Below are 24,366 nucleotides of genomic sequence, written 5' to 3'. Positions count from 1 at the left end.
AGCCATTTCCCTGCATTTATCCCATAAATCATGTCATGAAAAATTACCAGACGCTGTAAAGATTTTCTGTAATCATGTTCTGGGCCTAATGCATTCCTCTTGTACTGTGGTCCACTATAACTTTGGCTCAACTTTGCAGCATACTGAAATATCAAACTTTTCTAGGCAGGTACTTAAGTACAGATGCCCTCTTACCTTCACAGTAACGGCCGCCCTCATTCACTTGAAAGCCGGCTTCACAGCTCCTGCAGGTGTACGATCCTTCAGTGTTCAGACACAGCTGACCCGGGCACAAGTTAGCCACTGAGCACTCATCCACATCTGGACACAGATACAAAGGCACATCATAGCACAGATTACCATCTCTGGCTTCAAATAAATAAAGCTTGCCAGTGGTAATCAGTTAGATGGGTAATCAGTAGGGCTAGGAATCACAAATGTCGACACCTCTATCTTTTTAGCTGAGCTATCTGCAGGATATTTGCCTGACATCATCCTGTTCTATTTGAGGGCTGGTGTCTCATTGTGTTGAGCAAGGAACAGATGATTGGTGCCAGAGCCAGAGGGGTCCAGGATCCAGCTATGATGTGATGTCTAGAAGTATTTTAGAGCTGTTGCCTCAGATGAGGAGACTTTGGGTTCATGCTACCACACCTCATGTTATTTACATACAACATAAAGCAGCTGAGAAACAAATCTGCAGAGCAAATGAGATTCTGTTAGGTGTAGAGGTGAAGTCTGGCATGTTTGGAAAGCCAGATCTACACACACCTGGACTCAAGCATGCAAACATAAGCAAAGACATTCCACCACAAACTCTCACCATCGCACCGCTGTCCATCCTCAGAGACTCTAAAACCGGGCTCACAGACAACACATGTGAACGAACCCTCTCTATTTGTACATGTTCCCTGGGGGCAGGCAGTGGGCAGGGCACACTCATCAATATCTGTTAGGAAACAATATGGAGACTTAGACATTCACTGGCAGATTGCAATGTTTTCACAACAACAAACTCAAAAATAAGAAAAAGCTCCATTTAAGTGAGTAATTTTCAATAAGCCAACCTTCACAGAGCTCTCCATCAAACGACACTCTGTACCCCGTGGGGCAGTTCTCACAGGTGTAAGAACCTTCTGAGTTTAGACAGATCCCGTTGACACAAGTAGACAGGGACTGGCACTCGTCAATATCTGGAAAAAACACACCGTGTATATCAGTGTAAAGATTCCGTACATACAGGAAATGCAGTTTCGAGGGAAAGTCAATTTTACAGGGAAACGACAAGCTGCTCAAACGTGTTGAGTAAGCCTTTAATAGTCACAACAATGCTAATGACTTTCGCTGAATGACGAGAACAGCTGGAAACAGCTGGAGACTGTTTTTACCTTCACACCTCTGCTGGTCTTGAGACACTCTGTAACCAGCCTTACACCTGGTGCAAATGTAGGACCCCTCTGTGTTGGCGCACACCCCACCTAGACACAAGTCGCCCTGGGAACACTCATCAACATCTGGAAAGCGAAAAAGGGGCGAATATCATCACAAGTGGGCAAAAATATCATCACCGCCTACCGGTGTTACCTTAAAACGACACGTTAGTGTAAACCATTAGGCGGCCAGTTTCATACCTTCACATCTCAGTCTGTCAGCAGATGGTTCAAACCCAGGCCTGCAGTTCTGGCAAGTGTAGGAACCTGCAGAGTTGATGCAAATTCCCGCAGGGCAGGCATTACCAGTTGCGCACTCATTGACATCTAGCAGGGAAATAATTTGCAGCCATTAAGTTGCTGTCGAGAGTGCGCCACGAGCAGAAAAGTATGCGGTGATGAGTTACACCCAACAGCTCTAGATAATCCTTTGCAGACCTTCACATGATTTGCTGTCTGAGGTGACTTGGTAGCCATGGTTACAGGTGCATCTGTAGGTTCCGTCCAGATTGACGCATCGGCCGTTGAGACAGACTCCCGGAAGCAGACACTCATCCACATCTGGAGAGAAATCATAGGGGGAAAAAAGAAAATAAAGCCAACCTCTAACTCTTTGTAGATTTCTTTTTTTAAATAAACCTTCAACAGTACTGCAAGGCTTCCACGACTGCCCTGTGGAGAACTACTCACAGAGAAGTAACTTTGACATGGGGTGTGAATAATGTCTGACCGATCTTCTGACTGACATATACCTTGGCAAACATTGTCTGGTGAGAGTTTGTAGCCTTGGAAGCAGTTGCACCTGTAGGAGCCCTCGGTGTTGACACACCGCCCACGGCCGCACACGCTTTGGTTCAAGCACTCGTTCATATCTGAAAACGTATACAGGAAGGATGTTTAGGTTTAAAGGGCAGTAGCATGGTGCAGCGTTTAGCTTTGACACCCCATACAAGGTTCTGGGTTCAAACCACCTCCTGGGTGACTGTGTAAAGCAGGGGTGTCAAACATAAGGTGCGGGGGCCCAGAAATGGCCTAGCAAAGACTCCAATCCATCCCGTTGTACTGCTTTGGAAAATGTTGGGATCCGTTTTGGATGTTTTACTGTATTTTCACAAGTTTTTCAGCTTTTCCAAATGATAAAGACCTCACACAAGACCACTCATACTAATAACTAATACATTCAATGTAATTAAGAGATAGTTAAACAATAAAATGACAGAAAAGTTCCTACTTTTTTTACTCTCTGATAAAGAATTTTCTAATTTTCACAGTGATTTCAGACTAAAGGGGAAAAAAAGAAAGTTTTATAACAAAAACTTTGTTTTATAATTACAGGACAGTCTGGGCAATGACATGCCAGAACGTTTTCTGTAATTTTATGCATTTATTTCTTACAGTTTAAGCCCAAAAAAACCACGCTAACAGATTTCTTTCCTTTACTACAGAAGCATGTCTTTAATACGCACAAAGAATGAGACATGCTGCTGAAATGTCACTTCTTTTTTCCTATTTTAAGATATTGCAGGGGTTAAATATGTAGTTAAGTTTCTTTACACTGGTGTGGCCCACTAAAGATCAAAGCAGGCTGTATCTGGCCTATGATTTAAAATGAGTTTGACATCCCTGGTGTAGAGTTTGCATGTTCCCCCTGTTCTTGCAAGATTTTTGTCGAGCACATGGCTTTCTGGTTGCTTGGTGATTTTAAAAAGGCCACACGTGTGGATCTGCGGGCATGTTGCTGCCCTGTGATGGACCGGTCATCAGAACAGGGATAACCTTCAGCCCCGACTCTGACCATAAGTTAGAAAAGCGGTTAAGAAGACAGATGCATGGATGGATAAATGGATGGATGAACAGATTTTAGGTTTCACCCTGCCACAACTGTGCTGTGGGACGAGCATAAATTAAAAGGCTTAGCTCACTGAAAATAGAACAAAAAACACACATTTTCACCACTTTTGCAGAATCTAAAATTATAGATTTGTTTTTTATACTTTCAGAAATTGGCCTCTGCACACAAAAATCTTTGGATATAAAATTAAAAAATGTCTCTGTTTGGCTTGATGACACTGGGAGTAAATGAAAAAATATACTTTTATGTAAATAAAGCCTTTAAAAAAATACAAGTCTGACAAAATGAAAAAAGCACAACACAGCAAAAAACGCTCTAGATCTCCTTTGAAAATAAGGGCCGTGTCAGCATTGTTTAGCAGGAAAAGGGAAACAATTACAGCATAATTAGTGTGTGTAATGACTACAAACAGCAGTCATTAAATTACATCAGTGCGCAGACCATGCCTCATTCATGAAAGCCTTTTACTATTGGTTGAAGAAGCTGTCTTTTCCACCTCATGAGTCAGAGCTGTTGACCCAGGAATCATAATTGTGGAAAATCTCATGTAGAAACAGTGTTTTATAGCATTGTAGTGGAATTTATCAAGTGTTAACAGTGGCGTATTTATTTATTTTTTAGGTTAGATTAAATTGCGGGAAGAGAATGAGAGTGAAGTGTGATCGTGTGGGCGACTGAGAAGAAGACTATCAAAGAGGAAGGAGGCGGTCTGCGAAAGGAGGAAGGGAGAAGAGAAGATCGTATTGAGAGGTGATAAATGTTCGGAGACTGAGCACACACGCTGGAAACTGCACGAGAGTCACAGAGCGGGTTTTGTTTGCTTAACCACGGGCGCTGCCAGATGTCTGTCAGTGTGGCCCAGTGTTTTGTTTCTGCTATCACCCGGCATCTCTTAGGCCTGCCTGCGATAAGCCCCGACAAGGGAGTGGAACCGTTTTCTCAATCACGCCAACAATTAGGCTTATCCACGATTTGGTCAATTGGATTCAAACTACTGCACTGTGCTGTCGGCAATTGACTGAAGCAAACGCTGGAAACTTGCTGCTGATGCTGTATGTTTTATGTGACTCCCGAAGCGGCAGACCTATGCCGCAGGACTGTTAGCGCTGCTTGTGCAAATGTCCAGAGCAAAAATATTTACCTCTGGCGTTATCCCTCATTTACGAAGTTCCTCTCAGTTACTATTTATACACCACGGGTTTACAGAGAATGTATAATAATAGTAGACTGGCAGAAACATGAAAGTGGCTAAAGCGGTGTTTTCTTTGGTAGCACGAGAAATTGTGAGACTTTAAACCTGAGCGTCGCTCAACTGACTCACTGATAAATCAATTTTTAAAGAACTCATAAGTGTCACTGAAGTTTACTTCCATATTTTCCGTCGTGCTTTTTCGCCGTGCGAGCATTTCTGCGTTATTTCCAAACAAATTAGAGGGGTGCAAGGTCATACGGAGGGGATGTGGTAACTAACAGCAGTTGGGTTGTTATGTAACAGGGCCACTTTTAGGTTGGTAGCCGCTGGCGTGTAATCTTAAACAAAACACATACCGAGTGTAATCTGTCAGCCATTTGTGTGGTCACGTCTAGTAATCTGCAGTGAGACCTTTACAGCGGGCCACAGACAACATCACGGGTGAGTGAGAAAATTTGTTTGCGTGCCGGGACCTTTTAGCGGCGGGGGAACAGAGCCTTCGACCTTCTCATACGTCTCCTGAAACACTCACCTAGCCCAGCAGTGGTAATAAAGCCTCGCTCGCCTCTGCCGGGAGAGCTCTCCAACAATAATACACTGTTTGTTCAAGGCTGTAGCCAAGAGAAAATATTTGGACTCTCCCAAATTGAAGTATTACAAACAATCTTTTTACAGGGCCAGTGATATCAAAAGATCAGCAATAGCACGGTGGATGTGTTTAAACAATATTTGGGATATTCTGGGGCTGCTCGGGTGGAGGAGTCGATTTATTATACGTGGAAGCACTGAATAGACAAAGGCGGTGGAGTCGTGCTCTCAGTCCATGCTATATAGCCATCATCACTGTGGTTTTTGGGCTGTCGTTGGGGCCCAGAAGTGCTCCTTGCTCGACATAAAACATCCAATATAAAGTCGTTTGAAGCGCAAAATACTATTTATTTTATCATTTTAATGCACATCAGCAGTCCCTTTGAGCAAAAAGCCACAATCCTGCAAATTTAGTTCTGCTTGTGATATTTGGGGAGCTGTACTGCATCATCGGCTGTCAACACATCTTTAATGGCATGGCCTGTTGCCTTGTTTTTTGTTAGGTTTTTTCGAGTGATGCCAACCAGGAACAGCAGCTTCAAGTAGGTAAAAGTTACCTAATACATAATAGGGAAGCCCTGTTTGTTTCCATGCAGCGGTTGGAAACACCCTTAGGATCCTGGGTACTGGTGCCACTGCTATAATGGGGTGTGAGGTTGCCTTACCCACACATCTTTCACCGACAGGCCTGAACCCTGGTCCGCAAACCTGGCACCGGAAGGAGCCGAGAGTGTTGACGCAGACACCGTTGGGACAGGAGCTGGGATCTCTGCACTCATCTATATCTGCTCCGGGACAAAGTGGAAAATATGAAAAAGAAAAATCTGAATGAGTTGTTGCTAAAACAATGTTACTAAGACAATACGTGCATGCATGGAAGAAAGAGAGGGTGTAAGGCCGCAAATGTACACATACACAGTCCGTCTGTCACAGAATGAGCAAAGTTTTCTTCCTGGCTTTGACTAAAGGAAAATACAATATGTGTTTTGTTAGTGCCCAGCTCATTCAGCTAATTCATGGAAGCAAACAAATAGGCCTGGCCAGGACTGCCCTGTTATGTGAACTTGAGCCTGTATGCGTAGCTGCTTGTGCACGCACGCAAGTTACCTTCGCACACGCCTCTCCGAGACTTGGCGTAGCCAGCGTTGCATTCACAGGTGTAAGATCCCTCTGTGTTGACGCATTTGCCATTCTGGCATTTGTTGGGCATGCTGCACTCATTCATGTCTGCCAATTTGAATGAAAACCAAGGAGAAGGGAAAAAAGAAAGTTACTGTTGTGTTCCGCAGCATTAATTAGGGCAGAATACTTTTAAAATGAACGGCGCTGACAGACGAGGACTTGCAGTGCTTAGTTTCCATTGGAAACTTTATATCTCCTGCTGCTGATTGGGGCTGTGTCTCACCTTGACAGAACTTCCTGTTCTGAGTGATCACCTGGCTGTAGCCACTGTGGCAGTGGCAGGTGTAGGACCCATAGCTGTTTATACAACGTCCCTTTCCTTCACATGGATCCTCATCGCACTCATTCACATCTGCAGAAAAAGAAAGGAAAGCACGTGGCTGTTGCACTTCACCAGCACAGTACACTTTTAAAGCACCGACTTTAGAGCTTCCTCTATGAAACAGAAACAACACGGGCCAAAACCCAGCTGTGTGGAGCAGAGGCTGTGTCCAAAAGCCTTTGCGAAAAAAAAAGGACCACAGCATCAGCTCTCTGGGTGGGACGTGAGCTGTTGTCAAGCATCACAGGACAGGGTAGCATAAACAAACAGAGTCCTATCATTTTGGCTCACTTAATTTCTCAAAGGTTTATAATCACTGGTGATGAAGACTGGCTTTTACTGTGATGAGTAAATGCCGTGGCATCTGGTGTCAGCATGTCTGTGTGTGTTTGTGTGCTCCTCCTTCTCTTTGAGTGTCCCACTGTTACCCCTGTTTTGCTTCATTTTTCGCTCTTGCTCCATTTGTTAGTTACCAATGCAGTTGGTCTGCAGTGCACTGAGCTTGAATCCTGGCTCGCAGAGGCAAATGTAGCCCGTTTGCACAGAAACGCATCTCCCACGGCCACATATAGAGGGGGTCGTGGCACACTTGTCAATACCTATGGATAGGAACAAAGATGTGCAGAGTTGTCACTTGAAAAACAAACAAGATTATTTGTGACCTAAGGTTGCGCAACATTGGTTTAAAAAAACTAAAAAATATATAAATGTGCATTCCACGAACACATGTTGTTCTCCAGGGGAACTCATCGTGCTGTTTTATAGGTGGAGTCGTGGATGGGAGCGCTGGTTTTACAGCACTGTAGCGTTCCAACAGGTGGTATGGAGCGCGTACAAAGTGCTCGGCAAGAAACAGGTCATGCACAGTAGAGCCTGACATTAGTTTTGTACTTGTGTTTTTCTGTCCAAAAGAGCCATGTTAAACTGGGCCTCTGGGTCTGGCTGACGAAAAGAAAAAAGAAAAAAATCCCATTTCTCTATAAGATTACTAAAAATTCTTCTCACTTCCTAAATCTCTCTGTCACTCTCTCGCTGAGTCTGTCACACAAACACGCTTTCACCATGTCCCGTGCTCTTCCTAAGTTTTTCATAAATCTGGCCTCTGTCCACTCAGAGTAGCTTCCTCTTCCAAAAGGCACACTCTTTCTTGGTTTCTCGCCCTCTCACCCTCTGTGCAGAATAGCAGCTTCAAGCCAAATTGGCTCTGGGAAAAGAGGTCAAATTAAGCTCTCTCCAGCTTCACTTTGGGTAAGCCTACAAAAATGTCTTATGAGTCGTGCTGCTGTCTGCCAGATGTTTACAGAGTGTATAAAAAATGAAGAGCTGAGCCCTGTGGTGCTCTTTCGCATAGCAACTTCCTGTCCACCTGTTCATTGTCATGTTGTTTGTTTTGTTTTAGATGTATGAAGTGGGGCTGAATATATCTGATTTCCTATAATGTGACTTTTTAATCTATTGTTTACCTGTAGCTGAATCAGTATGGGATGGTTCCTTTGAATCCGGCCTCGGGTTGATGCTCGGGAAGTCCGGAAAAATATCTATTAAGACAGTTAAGGTGAGTCATGGGGCACTAGATAAGCACAAATGACAAAGTCAACTAAATCTCTCTTAAACTTTGACAGGTTCTAGTCTCTACAACCAAAACAAGACGCCGCTTGATTTGCCAGCCACTCTAATGCCTTAGCTGCCTATTCAAGACTATAAAAGCGATCTAGTCATTTTTCCGGGCTAAAACAAATTACAATGACCAAAATAAATCAGGTAGACTCACTGAACATAGCCTTCAGACTTGAATGTCAGTGTTTTCACTGACGTGAGGGCAAAGTAAGGACTGTGAATGCCACTACTGTGTGGGAGCAGTTTATAGAAATTACACAACATGTCTGTGCTTGACAGAAAGCTTAGAGATTGTAAATCAAACCCAAAGAGGCAATAAACAACAGCTGGAGGCAAAACTCCTTTGTCCCACACGCCATCAGACTGTTTAACTCCTCTCTGGAGGGGAGAGGGAGGGGAAACAGGAGGACAAAGGAGGGGGGAACAACTAAGCTGTAGTGCCTCTTCACCTCACTGTGCAATACCTTTTGTGCAATACTTTTTGTAAATAGTCAACAGTGCAATAGACTCAATACTTGAAATGTGCAATTCACTTGTATTTTTATTTTTTATTCCTATTTATTCTATTTATCCCCTTTGTATATTTTATTTATATTTGTCTCTGTATTTATATATGTGTGTGTGTGTGTGTGTGTGTGTGTGTGTGTGTGTGTGTGTGTATATATATATATATATATATATATATATATAACAATTCTGTAACTGTAACTTCGGTCGTTGCTGTGCTTTTTGGAAGTCGAATTTCCCAGAGGAACCCACCCGAGGGATTAATAAAGTTCTATCTTATCTTATCTTATCTTATCTTACTTGTTCAACTACCAGTCTCGTATGATCTGAATGAATAAAGAAGGAAAAGAGAAGATACCTGGATACTGTGGCGGTAACTCTGTCCCAACAGCTGGCTGGAAAACGAGCAAATATTACTCATTAAAAAACATTGGGCTACATTTTTCACCACCATATTTATATTCACAGCATTCCGGTATTTGTTGGTAAATTCTGTGCTAATTAGATGTGCGCATCTACCAAAATGTGGTCTGAAGAAGTTATATAATCATAACAAACCCTCCAGCTGAAATAGCTAGAACACATGCCGAGAAGAAGCATGCACCAAAGGAGGGAGAACTTACCGGGCTCAGACTTTCCACATCTACCACAAAAAAAGAGGAAAAGTTTATCAGTGGAGAACACATTACATCTGCATTAACATGTGCCATCACAAAACACATTTTTGTTCAATTATGTATACACGCATGTTGCCTTTAGACACTTGTCTGCAGCTTTGGTGATCCTTTTTTTTCCCTAACAAAAATTGGCCAGATTTTTTTTTTCAAATATTTGTGAGAGATAGTGTACACTGTTGGCCAAGAAAAATGAAAGAAAAACATGGAATTAGATATCTCCGATAATGAAGACAAAAATCCCAAAATATTTAAAGAACTGTCTCCACATACAAATCAAAATGTTTCAGCACTGCCAATACAGTATCTCACAAAGCTTAAATCGGGAAGATGCATTTGCTTAAAATCCTGAGGATTAAGCTTCATGATCCGTGTGGATTACTTGTTGCTGCAGGCTTTTTTTGATGCTCGCTGGGGTTTCACTTAGACCGCTGTGAATATGTTCCATCTATCAAGCTTTTATTCACGGAGATCAAAGCAGCTTGTTGATGTTTACATTTTCACAATAATGTTAATGCACTGCATCCTGTCTATAAAAAACTGCCATTGTGCAATCATTGCAGCTGCTCTGAACTGTTTATGTCACGGGCTGTGGCAAAAATCAAGCTCGTCACTCTTCTGACAGACTAAACTCATCAGCTGATCTACGTGCCAGCCCATGTCAGTTGATGGGTCAGCTCATCCCCTTTGATGCATCCAGCTGGTATGTGTTGTTTAAGCACTACTTAAGCTCCTCTAGCCAACTTATAGTTGCTTTGCATCTTCGAGACACTTTGCAGAACAGCTCCACCCCAGCTTCCCCCTTTTCTTCTGGGTCTGACTTAATGAATGTCATCTGCTCTCAGTGATGCCTGCTCTGATCTGAATGGCCCTGCTGCTGCTTTGCCTGGCATGAAAGGCTGACTTGTGCTTTCCAGGTCCCAGATCAGAGCCATACGGTCAAATGTAAATCGTTGCCAGAGAATTGACAATCTTCTTTTGACCACTGCATGGTGGTCCTGACTGAAACATCCTCGGGTTTAAATGAATACCATGTTTAGGTAACATCCAAGGCCTACGCATTCGCTAAGAACACTGTTTCAACTCTTTGTCATACAGTGCAAATATTTACCAACATAAAACTTATTCTTACCATCTGTGTGTGGCGGTCTAGGTGTTTCTCTGGCTGGATGTGAGGGATGCTGTGGAGTCAAAGGGTACTGGGGTGCTTGTGGGGTCTCAGAGTATTCGGGGTATTGGGGTAGCTGCGGTGTTTCGGGGTAGCTGGGGTACTGGGGCCCACTGGGAAACGAAGGCTGAGAAAATGGAAACTGCGGATAAGTAGGGCTCTCATCCTCGAGTGACACTCCCATGCTCTGCAGCTCGACATCATCCAGCTGTCGAAGAGAAATCTGGACGTCAGATCGCGAGTAAGTGTATCCGTGGCCAGCGGGGCAGATCTCCTTGAAGTGGTCTGCAGCACAGGAGACACAGGAGCGACCAGTAAGTGATCGAAAACATCACCTCTGCATTCTGAGCTTCAGCTCGAAAAACTGACATTTAACTTTTGACAGCATAATCGTGGCTCTTATTTCTATCTGATATTCAAAGTAACACCATAAGCCATCCATGTAATACAGTTACGACAGGCACGCTGTACTTTATGCTCTGCTGTGAACAGGGAGATTGGGTTTCGGTGACTGCTGCAGAACTTAGCAAGCTGCCAGGCCAGTGACAGCTGTCAGAGGAGGCTAACAGCGACGGGATTTGAAAACATGTGGGCATATCGGCACTCTCAAACTGTGGGAAGTAGAGGATCATGTAATGCTGAATGACCTTTGAACTCTTTGGTGTAAAGGCATGTGAGTGAGAGGCTAATGGAGGATTGGCTGGCTAGATAAAAGGCAGGAGACTGCACCTCTTTGTATCAGAGTCCAAAAAGCCTCAGCAATGGTGAATCCATTACAAGTGAGAGGCTCTTTGTCCCCTACCTGACCTGAAACCCGGCTACTCTATGCCAAAAGAGTCTGGAATAGAGATATGAGTAATGACAGATATGCGGTCACTGTAAACGCTTGTGTAAATACAGGAAACGTGGATATGATAGGCTACTGAATGATGAATTTAAAGTGGAGGGAAATGGGGCTATATATGATCAGAAGCCACATCTGAAGAATCGGCGTAAATATGGAATTAAACTCATTGGGCTCCTGTTACCGAGTCACAAGTAATGGCTCTGGCTGCTCTGTTCAGGGGTCTAACAGCTTTTCAGGCCATCCAAAAAGCTAACGTCTGAAATAATCAAAGGCCGTGCGCCCATGCACTGCGTCGGTCCTAACTGAGCAGCACCGTGGAGGTCTGTGTCTATGATATCTGATCTATGACAATCCCCATGAATCACTGGCTAGTACAGACACTCAATAAAACCAGCTTGTTTCTCTCAGAGACTTTGAAGATTAAATCAGTATGAAAAAACGACAACTACTTCCCATGTTTCACTTGGCGAGGTCACGCATTTCTGCTGTGAAGCTTTGCCGGTTTATTAGTGGGGTTTCTCTCTGAGGGTTGGAGCGATAACACAAGACTGACTCCCACTCTTATGTAGCCTCCAAAATATGAAAACCGTTATGTTTTTGGTCCTTTTCCACTCCAAACACAGTTAGCTATTTTGAACTGCATTACACGCCTGGCAAAGAACAGAATGGTGACTGAGCGGTAAATATTTTTTCCCCCTATTCTTTCATTACCATTGCTAGCCCTTGCATAAGCTTGCATGCAACACTTTATTTCTGCAAAAGCGTTTAACTCAAGAAGGGGAGTACAGTCAATGCAGAAATAGAAAACAAGATCATTTTTTGGGTCAGCAGAAGAGGAGCACAGGGCAGCTTTTGGGGCTGTACCTGATCCTGGTAAAGGACAACGATCACACCCAGCTCCCCAGGCCTTGCCCACTCTGCTGCAGCAGCAGATCTGCTTGGTGAGGTGATTAGTGAGTGGCAGAGAGCATGTCGCCGCTGAAACAGACCTGTAGCACGGCGCCCTCTGGTCAGACACTGCTTTGTCCGCTGGTAGAGAAGAGAAATTGGAACACAAGAAAGGCATAAAAAAGCCTAGTCTTAAAGTGTGTGTTACGAATCCAAAAAAACAAGCAATACTTACAGACACAGTGGCTTCTGGCAGGATCTAACATATAGCCTGGTTTACATGTGCACCTGTAGCTTCCTTTGGTGTTGAGACATTCAGCGTTTTTACATATTCCAGGCAACAGGCACTCGTTGATGTCTGTGAAATAGGCAGAGTACATCAGTCATTTCAAATATATCCTGGCTTATGGAAATTTCATGAAGTCATGTTTATTCCCAGGAAAAAAAAACGATTTTCAGTCTCACCCCCCACCAAAACTGCACATATCAATATCAACTTTGGTGCATTTTCTTTCCAATACACTGGGCAGCAATGATTCACACATTGAAAGGTGTCAGAAAATTGCAACAGATCATGTAAGCAAAGCCGCTCGCTGTGGGGAGGCGATGAAATATGGAAACATTAAGGTTACACAAGTGCATGAAATCGTGATGACAGGAGGGAGACGTACACATTTGACGCTCAAAATCCTGTCTTGCTTGGAAAGTAAAATATTGCAGCTGTGGGAACACGTGCAGTCATGTAGACATAGAGCATATCACTGAGAGTTTCTGATTGTCCTCATTCTCAGCATCTTTCCTTCACAGCGTCCAATATGGTTACGAGATCCTCAGCTTACGTCAATAAGTGAAAGTTATTAAAGAGATTTTTTAAAATGTATTTATTTTTTCCTCTGTCTGGCTTAAACCACATGCAGAAATGGTAGAGTGGCCAGAGGAGTTTGCCTCTCGCTCCAAGAGCTCCTGAGTCCCTAAGGTAAACGGAGACAAGCTAACAAGTGTGCCAGCCAGAAGCATAGGGGGACATGCTTAAGGCGCTTAGTCATGTGATCACACTGGGACCAGGCAAGGATTGTTGTTCTACCGTGTTAAACAAAGAGTACATCATTAGGTCTTTTCCCACTGCATTGACGACTAGAACCCGACAACCTGCCACCACAGATTTTCCCCCAATTTGAATGAATCTGCTCTTGTTTTGTTGTTTTCCTTCCTGCTGGAAAAAGTGAGCTTACAAAAGGTCGGGGCTGATAAAATCAATGGGCTGAAAGAAATCCAGGGAAAGCCTTAATGTTTTTCTTGTTGTTTGTCGCCCCTTTTTCGTTTCCATTTTGGGTTTTCGTTGCGCTTTTCCACCTTACAGTGACGTACTGTGAAGAAACGACTGATGTCATGCCGGTTTCCCCCAAGTCTACACTTTTTGTAGTGATTTAACTTTAGTTCAGGTAGCGTCTGGACACCTGAAATCAGGTCACCGTTTATCTCATGGTCTTTAATCCATGATTCAGTCGAGTCCCAGATTAGTGGTAGTGTTACAGTCTGCTGGTGGGTTGATTTAAATTGAAACCGGCTTCCGTGGCAACCTTCCATGACCAGCGCTAATCTCAACATCTATTCTGAATTTATGCTTGGTTGCTCTTCTTGACAAACATCACTTGTGGTAAGAGCTCACGGCTTTTAGCGTGACTGTTTTTATAGTCTACCAGCACATGACAAAGTTCCCTGATTTGAGCATCAGTCTGCTGCTTACTTGACCTTTCCCCTCTTTGTTCAAAACCCATGTGAACACCTACAGAATTATCTACAGAAACTATGTAAAGCAAACTGGCAACATTGCTCCCTATACTGTGTATTTTGGGTTGTGAGTAAAGAGAGCACCTTTGGACCACTTTGGAAGTCTGTGAAGTGAATACACATGGTCAGAATTTAGCCAAAGCGCCATTACTGGGAAAACCAGGCTTTTTCAACATATTTCTCTATCAGTATTGCAGCCTGAATACCAGGCTAGCAAGTCGACACGATGAGTGTCAAATGTCAGTGTTGTGAAATCATAAGCAGCTTTTATTAACTTGATCAAAAATGTCCAAAGAGTTGCATAAGACTTCATTAATCTCCTCTTTGAAGTGGTGTATGAGTAATGTGACCTGCTCCCAGCACTAGTTTACCACACACAACAGGGCCTGCACATGCATCTCTGCGGGCTTTTTCATCTAACAACCACAGCTACAAATGGCCAATTCAGTGACCTAAATTTTTGAGAAGGAAGCCTCTGAAGATAAGGAATCATCTCTGAAGTCTGAGACCTGAGAGCATGATGCTGATAGGAAATCTTATCGTGCTGTGGCGACGATGTCACTGACCGCAAAGGTCAGCGGATGTAGGCAGACTGGCAGTAAATCAGGACTATTACCAAATGCGAGACAAGCCCTGTTCTGTTCCAATAAAACACATTACAAGCAGCTCGAGACTGGAGCCACAGGAAGGAGGGCTTGACCCCATCCTAATAATAATGACAAAATCTCAGAAAAAGCTGATTTTTTTCCCTTCTTGGCAGATAGCAAAAGTCCTTAAATTTGTTACGTTTCGGTGTTGTCAGTGTGTTCTTTTTGGCGTGACTGTTATGTGTTTCCTGTTTTACTTTGAAAGTCTGTGTTATCATAGTCTTTTCAGTTTACGTTTCCCTGTCTCGTCAGTTCTGAGTTGCCCCAGCTGTGTTTCCCTCTTGTTGTCCATTTTCCTGATTGCTCCCTCTAGGTATTTAAACCCTGTGTTTCAGTGTGTCATGGTCGCGATCTCCCCCCGTGTTGTAAATAAATAGTTTGTTGTAAATAGCTGTAAATGGGTTTTGTCAATACTTTCGTTTTGAGACACTTCCGTTTTGGGAATTTGGTGGAGAGCCTTAGTGGGTTTTTTTGTCGTGTGTTTTTTCCTTATTTTTATTTTTTTCGTGTTGCACTCCGGTTGCCTAGGCCGGGGTGTAACATATGGGGGCTCGTCCGGGATTGCCTTCGCTGGGGGGTCCGGGGACCGCCCTAGCCTTTGTCGTCTGCTGGAGGGTCCGAGGGACCGCTCCAGCCTTCATCCGCCTTCGCTGGAGGGTCTGTGGGACCGCTCCAGCCTTCGTCGTCTGCTGGAGGGTCAGTGGGACCGCTCCAGCCTTCATCAGCTTCGTCTGCCTTCGCTGAGGGGAGGGTCCGTGGGACCGCCCCAGCCTTTGTCGTCGCTGGAGGGTCCGTGGGACCGCTCCAGCCTTCATCCGCCTTCGCTGGAGGGTCCGTGGGACCGCTCCAGCCTTCGTCGTCTGCTGGAGGGTCAGTGGGACCGCTCCAGCCTTCATCGGCTTCGTCTGTCTGGATCAAACTTTTCACTTGGTGTTAAATGTTTGATTTTTGGGTGGGGGAAACTGTTACGTTTCGGTGTTGTCAGTGTGTTCTTTTTGGCGTGACTGTTATGTGTTTCCTGTTTTACTTTGAAAGTCTGTGTTATCTTAGTGTGTTCAGTTTACGTTTCCTTGTCTCGTCAGGTCTAATTTGCCCCAGCTGTGTTTCCCTCCTGTGGTCCATTCCCTGATTGCTTCTTCTATGTATTTAAGCCTTGTGTTTCAGTATGTCATGGTTGCGATCTTTCCCCCGTGTTGTAAATAGTTTGGTGTTTTGTTGTAAATAGCTGTAAATGGGTTTTGTCAATACTTTCGTTTTGAGACACTTTCGTTTCGGGATTTTGGTGGTGAGTTTTAGTGGGGGGTTTTTGTGTGTGTTTTTTTTTTTTTTCCTTTATTTTTACTTTTTTCGTGTTGCACTCCGGTTGCCTAGGCCGGGGTGTAACAAAATTAGAAATAATTTTTGGGGGAACGGAGCAGCAGCAGAACACAGATTTAAAGCACTTTAGTAAATATTGTGGGTAACTGTCAGCTTTGCTTTTTTGGAACTCAGGAAAGGAGCAACTGGAAGAGGGAAACATCTTGAAGCAATCACAGAAGAAAAGCATGAATAATAGAAAGATAAATTTCTACATTCATTGGCTGCTCGACACATTATTGGAAAACAGGAGCGTCCTGCTCAATAATTACCTGAAAACATCAATATTGTGATTGTTCTCTGCAGAAAACATGTTGAACTTGCTGAACTAAAGGATGAGGTCTTCTATACGGAGAGTCAAAACTGGACTTTTAGGTTGTTCTACTCCATATGCCTCAGCAAGCATTGCCCTTTGGATCATGACATGATAATGTGAGCCATCAGAAAAGCTGCAGTTTGTAACTGTTAGCCTCAGTTGTCAGTGTTAGGTAGATAGCTCAGTAGGTAGAGTGGTGGCCCCAAGGTCGGGGGTTCAAATCCACTGAACGGCTACCCTGAGGTACCCCTGAGCAAGGTACCGTGCGTACACACTGCTCCCCGGGCGCCCAGTGGCTGTTTCACTGAGTGAATGGGTTAAATGCAGAGAGGAATTTCCCCACGGGGATCAATAAAGTATACATCATTGAGCCATTTCCAAGGCTATTTACTGACACCAACAAATGCAAATGGTTGGAATTCTTTAGCGGGAGAGTTGACACCGTGGGTGTTTACTGATTCCTAAACCAAACACAAGCTGACAAACAGCCACTGCTGGGATGTTGAAATGGACGATAACACAGTGTATATGTTCAGGGACAACCATGTTTGTTTTACATACAGATGGACGGGAAAAGCAGGCAAAGCAGCAATCTGATGCTCACAAGTACTCAGAGAGCCATCCATGCCACGATCACAGCCTACCACATTAACTCAGAACCCCAAGACCAATTAAAACAGGAGCCCCAGGTGCTTATTGACTGCTGAACTCTGACCCCAGACAAACCCTAACTGTGGTCTTGACCTGTTTCCCAGACATGGGAAGTGGGGGGCAAAAAAGTCAGTCTCCCAAGCAAGGACTTTAATTAAGTGTGTTCTCCAGGTACATCATCGGTTACCACAGTATAATCTGAACATTTGAAGATTTTGAAAGTACTTCTTTGCAAACTCGAGTTTCCCCACTGGGGGGCTAACCAGGTTGCTGCTGGAGGTCTTCTATGTCATTTTGTGTTGTTACCTGCAAATGACAACAGCAGTCCTTCTTCTGCTCTAGAAATGTGCTGTGAGCTAGATGGCCACTATAAGCAGCCCTTCTAGGCGGTGGAGAAATGATTCATATGTAGCTATCACGAGTAACATTCAAGATAGTGGATTTGGTGTCTATCAATGACTAGAACAGGCATGTATTTAGTTCTTTTAAGCATGTAGACATGGTCAAAACAACCTGCTTAAGTTTAAATTGAGAATCACAATGTGGAGGAAACTTGATTTAAGTGACTTTGAATGTGGTTGTTGATGCCAGACAGGCTTGTCTGGTCTTCAGTATTGCAGAAACTGCAGATCTACTGGAATTTTCCCACAAAACCATCTCTAGGGTTAAAAGAGAATGATCAGAAAAAGCGAAAGCATCAAGGGAGCAGCAGTTCTCCAGGAGAAAATGTCTTGTTAGATAATGGCCACACTGCTATGAGCTGATAAGAAGGCAACAGTAACTCAAAGATACACTTGGTACAACCAAGGTATGCAGAAGACCATCTCTGATCACACAAAATGTTAAACCTTGAAGCAGATGGGCTTAGTCTAATGCCTCTTGATTTCAGCTGAGACGTTCAGATGGTAGGGTCAGAAGTTGGAGTAAACACCATGAAAACATGGATCCATCCTGCCTTGTATCAACAGTTCAGGCTGGCGTTTGTGGTGTTATGGTGGATGGATGTTTCCTTGGCACATTTTGGGCCCCTTAGTACCAGTCAAGCATCATTTAAATGCCACAACCTACCTACGTATTGTCCATGACCACAGTGCACCCATGTTTTGATGGCTGCTTTCGGCAAAGCCATCAGAACACATCATGTCAAAAAACTCATACAATTTGAAACTAATTTCTTGAACATAGCAATGAGTTCACTTTATTCGACTAGCTTCCACATTCACCTGACCTCGATCCAACGTGGTGGAACCGTAAATAAATATAATGGAGGAGCAGCAAGTGTGATGCTGTCATGTCAACATGAACTAAAATCTCTGAGAAATCTTTCCAGCACCTTGCTGAATCTATGCCACAAAGGATTAAAGAGGTCCTGAAGGTGAAAGAGGGTCCAACCTGGTACTAGCAAGATATACCCGATGAAGTGGACAGTGAGTTTATTTGATCACAGTGATTTAATTATTTTAATATATCTTTGTTACTGCTAAAATAAACATGCAGTCACTTAAAGCTCATAAAATGTTTAAACCCTTTCCAGCATATTTCATGCAAAGGCTTACCTTGACAGTGTGTGACATTCATTCGTTTAAAACCTTTGGAACATTCCACCTGTCCATTCGCAATCACTGCATATGCTGTAAACAGAAACAAAAACAACAGTTCAGAGAAGCTCAGTGATCTTAAATGATGTGCTATGATTCTTTGGTACAGAGGAGTGCTTTCATCAGAGAGGGAGAAGAGAAGGAGCTCAAGTTTAGGAGAATTTAAGGTCTCAGTAATAGGAAAAACAAGGAACCCACAACTGAGCCTTGAGGGACTCCAGCAAGAGTCAAATGGGCTCCCCATCAACTACATTTATAAGGCAGCTTTGTCATCCAACAAAATGTAATAATGCTCTATGCCATTCATAATTGTGTAAATCCCTAGGCACATCATCATAAATTTGTTGACTAAGCCTTTATGACAGCCCTGACCGTTTTCATCAACCACGGTGCAAATCTAGTTAAACGAGAGACTAAACCTTTAAATGTGCGCACAAAGAATGACGATTAATGTGCTGCTCACAGGAAAATGATTGGCCAAAATGTCTTAACGCTTGTTTTTTGCCAAAGCAGTACAAATCACGTGGCATGTGTGTGTTTCAGGTGTGCGCTTGAGAGGTGCTGCAGTAAATAACACATTTCTCGGTTACTGTCCCAGTGCGGGCAAACTGTCAGTGTTAGAAGCCTGAAAACATGGTGTCATTACTTATTCGGCACCCAGTCAAGCCCCGGCACGCTCCATTAAATGTACAGGGGGTCAATGTGGCAAAGAGTAAGTCTGTTAGTGTCTAAATGTGTGTGTATCCATATCTGTGTTTTTTAACAGAGATTAGGGGGAACTCTATGAAAGTCTTTCTTAACATAGACAGTGATTATTGGTACCAGATCTTTCCATGACTCAGATGACTCAGATTCTCTATGACTGTTGAAAAGATAATATCTAACTTCTGATTTTGAAAGAAAAAAACATGTATTTTTGGCTGTAGAGGACTGTAAAGAATAACAATATGCTTGTTAGCAAGACAGAAGAGTCTTTAGCTATTATAGACTGTACAGTGTGACACACATCAGACAGCTCAGAGAAATGATTACAACACCCTGTGCTATATACACTATATGAGGTGCAATCAAAAGTTCTCTCTCCGCCCATAAAAAGCAAAAACTATTTAAATCTGGTCACTGTCTGATTCAAAGTCATCTCCTTGTGTACCTCTGGAGCACTTCCATTACTTCTAAGCCTGAAAATAGGGCATCAGGTGCAGAGCATGACCACCAGTATGCTCATTACTCTCTCAGACTGGTAAGGCTGAATTTGTGTAATAGCCTTAAGCATCTGAGGGAGGATATTAAGTGCAAGTGATCATGCACCAGCATACAGCACATGAAAAGTCAGGAGTTTTAACCATGCCAACACAACTGCCACTCAGCGCCCACACAACCAAACAGATTTGGCTAAAGACTCGCCCTCTTCAAGTCATCATCCACTGAGAGGAAAAAAACATGAAGGTTTTCTGCTCAAGAAAGGAATGACAGCAATGACAATCTTTTGATTCACACTATGGGCGTAAAAAATAACATTATACCACAGCAATGCATTGCTTTGAATCTGCTGCCACAGTGATGAAGGGTCTAGAAAAGACGTGACGCACGCAAGAACGTAAAACACCACTGCTTTGCCAGCAGAGGTATTTGGGAAAGGGAGAGAAGTCAATTCGGTTCAGCCCAAGAAAACCAATGTGTTGTTGACTGAAAGAGTGCTCTAGTAAGATGTAAATGATACCTGACAGGGTAAGAAGAACCAGAAAGAAAGAAGAAAGTGTACTTTATTGGTCCCCGTGGGGAAAATCCCTCTCTGCATTTAACCCATTCACTCAGTGAAGCAGTGGGCAGCCATTGGGCGCCCGGGGAGCAGTGTGTAGGGACGGTACCTTGCTCAGGGGTACCTCAGGGTAGCTGTTCAGGGGAATCAAACCCCGACCTTCCGATCATGGGGCCACCACTCTACCTACTGAGCTATCCCTGCCCTAAAAGAAAAGAACCTATCTCTATAATCCATCAGTTCTTTCTGTCTGTACATGCCACCAGTGTTAAATACATGCTTCGGGTATTGATTCAGCTGCTCCCTTATTTACTATATAGTGTACAAGAGTCAAAATGCCAAGACAGCAATCCATCAAACCAAAACCCAGCAATCAGTCATGAGTTTGTGCCATTTTCCCAGGAGTGACTGGAATGTGTGGCACTTCTGGGAATGAAGTCCTGGAAGCTGAGTTGTGCTTTGGTCCCGCTGTGACCCAGTCGACCAGGCAGGGTCAATGTACCTGAGGGTTGACAGAGCAGAAGCGTGAAGCGGGCAACTCGAAAAGGGGGGAACTGTGTCAAAGCAACGCCCCTATTCCTGCCTGCCCACCTCCTCATCTTCCTCCAGACCCTCCTAATCCCCCTCCGAAGTTTCTGAGTAATGAGATGTTGTGGTAGGAGCGACGGGCACGTCCTCCCGCAGTGATGGGATCAAGGAAAGTCTGGCCTGAGTGACAGCAGGGCGCACATGCCAAGGGAAGCACAGTGGGGGAGGTCCGGGAGTCTCAATAAAGCTTATTAGCAGGGAGAAGAAGACTCCCTGCAGAGATGAACAGCTTTAAGATGAATTTGAGAGACAGGTAATATGTTGTGCTTGTGCATCTTTAAAGCCTAATTATTTGAGTAACAGTGGTGAAAAACTGAAATATTTGCACATATACAGGCACATATACAGGCATGCTAACAGTAAAGTACTGCTAGCACAGACTCTGTTTTGGTGTCATTATGGTTTTAGGGGGTTTTCCGTGTATCTGAGTTTTGGATTCTCGATTGATGTCATTTTTATTCTAGTAACGGTGAGTTTATCATTATAATTCTACTTCCAGTTCACCTTTCTTATGTTTATCTAGTTGTGGTGCGTCTTTGGGTAACTATTTTCGTGGTGCAGGGGTGTCAAACATAAGGCCCAAGGGCTAGAACTGGCTCAGTGGATGGCTTTGAAAAATTGTGAAGGAGGCCATTTGGACTTTTAAATGTATTTTAACAAGTTCTACAGATTTTCCTGCTGATAAAGACCTCACCCATGGCTATTCACACTACACCAAAATAATTACATTAAATTAAATGTTGATTAAAGAATTAAATTTCCTGTTTTTTCACTACTAACTAAAGAAATTTCTGTTCTTACAATGGGACCACACCCCCAAAAAGGACATTTTCTGTGAATTAACAGACATTTCTGCTTTATAATTACAGGACAGTATAGGCAATGAGCTACCAGAACTTTTTTCTGTAAATTTTACACATTTATTTCTTAGACGTGAAGCCCAAACAGTTGTGCTGACAAATGTCTTTGATTTGCTACAGCTGAATTCTTTGAAAAAACTGAGACATGCTGTTGAAATTGTACTTATGTTTCTAATAATAAGATATCTCAGGGATTAAATTCATGGTTAAACCCTTTTTCACTGACAGTGATGCCAAACATTTTACTCAATTGTAAACTGAGCTGTATGTGGCCCATGATGTAAAACGAGTTCAACATCCCCGTTCTAGTGTTTTGATTTTATTTTTCAATTGACCTTTAGTTCCTTACTTTGAAGGGTTCTCTTTCCTGTCTTGTGTGAGTTTTACTTCCTCCTTTGTGACTGACTTCACCTGTCATTGATTGTTCTCACCTGTCTGCCTGCTCCCAGCTGTGTCTCATCATGTAATCACTGCTCTGTGTATTTAGAGTCCTCCTTCCTCTGTGTCTTTGTTAGATTATCTGTTATTTGCACTCATGTGCCTACCAGGTCTCCAAGTTTTTGCCTTGACTTTTTTTAAAATTCCTGTTTGTTTCCTTAGATGTCAGTTTAGTTTGCTGAGTAAAGGTCGGTTTTCTCCTCTTTTGGGTTTCTAGGTTCTTCTGCCAGTTTTTTGAAGTGTCATTTATTAATTAATAAAGCTTTAGATTCTGTATCCTGCACTTAAATCAATTCCTCACTACAAGCTAACAGGCAGATAGTACTTAGAGTTTCCTTAAGCATATCCTGGACCTAAAAATGCTTGAACTTTAAGATAAGTTCAGTAAAAGTTTTATTGGTCCACAGGGTTGAGCTGTTTGTGGCTAGTTAAAAAGAAATTGCATAAAAGCGCTCTGCCTGCCAAAGTTCACAATGACTTTCCTAATTACTGGTTGAAACTGTATCTGCGAATCAGAACCTTGTCTTCTAACCTCAAGAAAAGATAATCAGCCCCAAAACTAAAAATGGGTGACAACTTGGCCATGTAATTTTCATTAATATCCAAAAAGTAAAGCATGATTGTGTCCTGATTTAATGGCGTGCCAGTTCCCATGCTTGTTTCTACAATGATTTGTGTAGAAAATATAGAGCTCGACAGCCAGTGGCTTGCAAGAGTGAGCTCAAGCTGCGCATCATTAGTGTCGCCCTTGGTTACAAAGACTGTAAACTCAGACGTGTCTGTATCCACAGAGGGAACAGACAAAACCTTTCAATTGTTGTCTATCCATTTAGCCCTGTTCAACAAAAGACTTCGTCACGCCTCACTAATTTATTGTCCATCTCCATTCAGTTGTGTTGTGCATTCCACTGGAGGCTGTTCAATAATATTTGCTCAAATTCCCTGACCTGAAAGTGTAATTCAGATTCCTTGAAACTTCTTGATAGCTGGTGTTATCCCAACTTAAATCTGAATAAATCCCTTAAGTAAAATTTGTTTAGTGAAAAGCACTGCTGGGATTTCAAATGAAAGGACAGCTTATGCAAAATAAGAGAGCTGGCTAAGAAAAAAAAGAGACAGGAAGCTGAGAAGGGAGAAAGCTTAGAGTCAGATGGGTTTCTCAGCCATACAGAAATCTTTAATTGCAGATTTTTGGTGCGATCACAATGTAGACCACCCGGCCTGCAGGCAGTTCTTCTAAGACGATTGAGTGGTCTGGTCCATCAATCACAGGGCTCAGAGCCCTTCACCAGCTTCTCCAGGGACTTGCCTCAGTGTTGGGCTTCTTCTCTTAACCAACTGGAAAACCTGAGAACTTGTGGGACAAGAGGGAGGAGGGATGGATGCCATCCACAGGATGCAAACGGTAGACAGTCTTCCTTTCTCTTCCATCGGGGTATACTCTAAGAAAAGACCCAAGAGCAAAGCCAAGACCTCATGATCCTTTCCATAAAATTACTTTCTGACATTCCGCCACAGGACGAACTAAAAGAAGGAGCAAACGGAGCTCTTTAATCATCACAGAGTTTCAGGTCTTTTGAATCGCAACGATGGCAGAGCCATCTCTTCTTGGCCTCTGAGCCAATACTTGATTGGAGCAAACAGCTTAAAGACAAGTCATTTTCTCTCAAAACAGAATGTTTCCTTGGCAAAAGCCATACTTGCCAATCTGGCACAGTCCATATCACACGGCCTGTAAATACGTCCCTGCAAGTGAAGCTAAAGCTAATCAGCAAAGATACGTGCGGTTAGCATGAGCGTCACACTGCGAATGCATACCAATGTAAAAGCTGCAACATACTGCATTTGCTCAATCAACAGCAGTCTCATCTGTATAGTATTGCTTTCACACAACGATCCCATGGGACATATGATGCAATGACAAAAACAGCTTTGATGAGGAGTTTATTTCATTTTTCTGCCACATTAAATCTTTTACTGAAAACATACTTTTCATTGTCTCTATTCACGAAAGTATGCATGTCATGTCAGTGTTTGTAGTTTGACAATTTTGCTTAATAATGTCCTTTTCCAAGATGCTGATGGCAGTGTAACC

The 24,366-nt window shown here is 43.2% G+C and overlaps 1 protein-coding gene across 1 annotated transcript in view; it reads right to left on the bottom strand.

The window, feature by feature from the left end:
- LOC146612581 (latent-transforming growth factor beta-binding protein 2-like) overlaps positions 1-24,366 on the bottom strand; it is a 103,618-nt gene that overhangs the window by 29,033 nt on the left and 50,219 nt on the right. The window contains exons 9-26 of the mRNA XM_085343392.1: positions 18,585-18,659; positions 12,503-12,625; positions 12,244-12,408; positions 10,497-10,817; positions 9,314-9,333; positions 9,049-9,085; positions 8,030-8,104; positions 7,040-7,165; positions 6,468-6,596; positions 6,170-6,289; positions 5,728-5,847; positions 2,183-2,302; positions 1,869-1,991; positions 1,632-1,757; positions 1,389-1,514; positions 1,068-1,193; positions 824-949; positions 196-321 (exon numbers count right to left, since the gene is read on the bottom strand). Coding sequence (XP_085199518.1) covers positions 196-321; positions 824-949; positions 1,068-1,193; positions 1,389-1,514; positions 1,632-1,757; positions 1,869-1,991; positions 2,183-2,302; positions 5,728-5,847; positions 6,170-6,289; positions 6,468-6,596; positions 7,040-7,165; positions 8,030-8,104; positions 9,049-9,085; positions 9,314-9,333; positions 10,497-10,817; positions 12,244-12,408; positions 12,503-12,625; positions 18,585-18,659 — 2,184 coding nt within the window. The remainder of the gene's footprint in view (positions 1-195; positions 322-823; positions 950-1,067; positions 1,194-1,388; positions 1,515-1,631; positions 1,758-1,868; positions 1,992-2,182; positions 2,303-5,727; positions 5,848-6,169; positions 6,290-6,467; positions 6,597-7,039; positions 7,166-8,029; positions 8,105-9,048; positions 9,086-9,313; positions 9,334-10,496; positions 10,818-12,243; positions 12,409-12,502; positions 12,626-18,584; positions 18,660-24,366) is intronic.

This window comes from Diplotaxodon limnothrissa, linkage group LG19, assembly GCF_057381915.1.
Source record: "Diplotaxodon limnothrissa isolate DT_005_m linkage group LG19, D_limnothrissa_male_GT1.1, whole genome shotgun sequence".
NCBI classification, from domain to species: domain Eukaryota; kingdom Metazoa; phylum Chordata; class Actinopteri; order Cichliformes; family Cichlidae; genus Diplotaxodon; species Diplotaxodon limnothrissa.
Note: the sequence above shows the minus strand (reverse complement) of the source record. Positions and strands in the feature narration are given on the sequence as shown.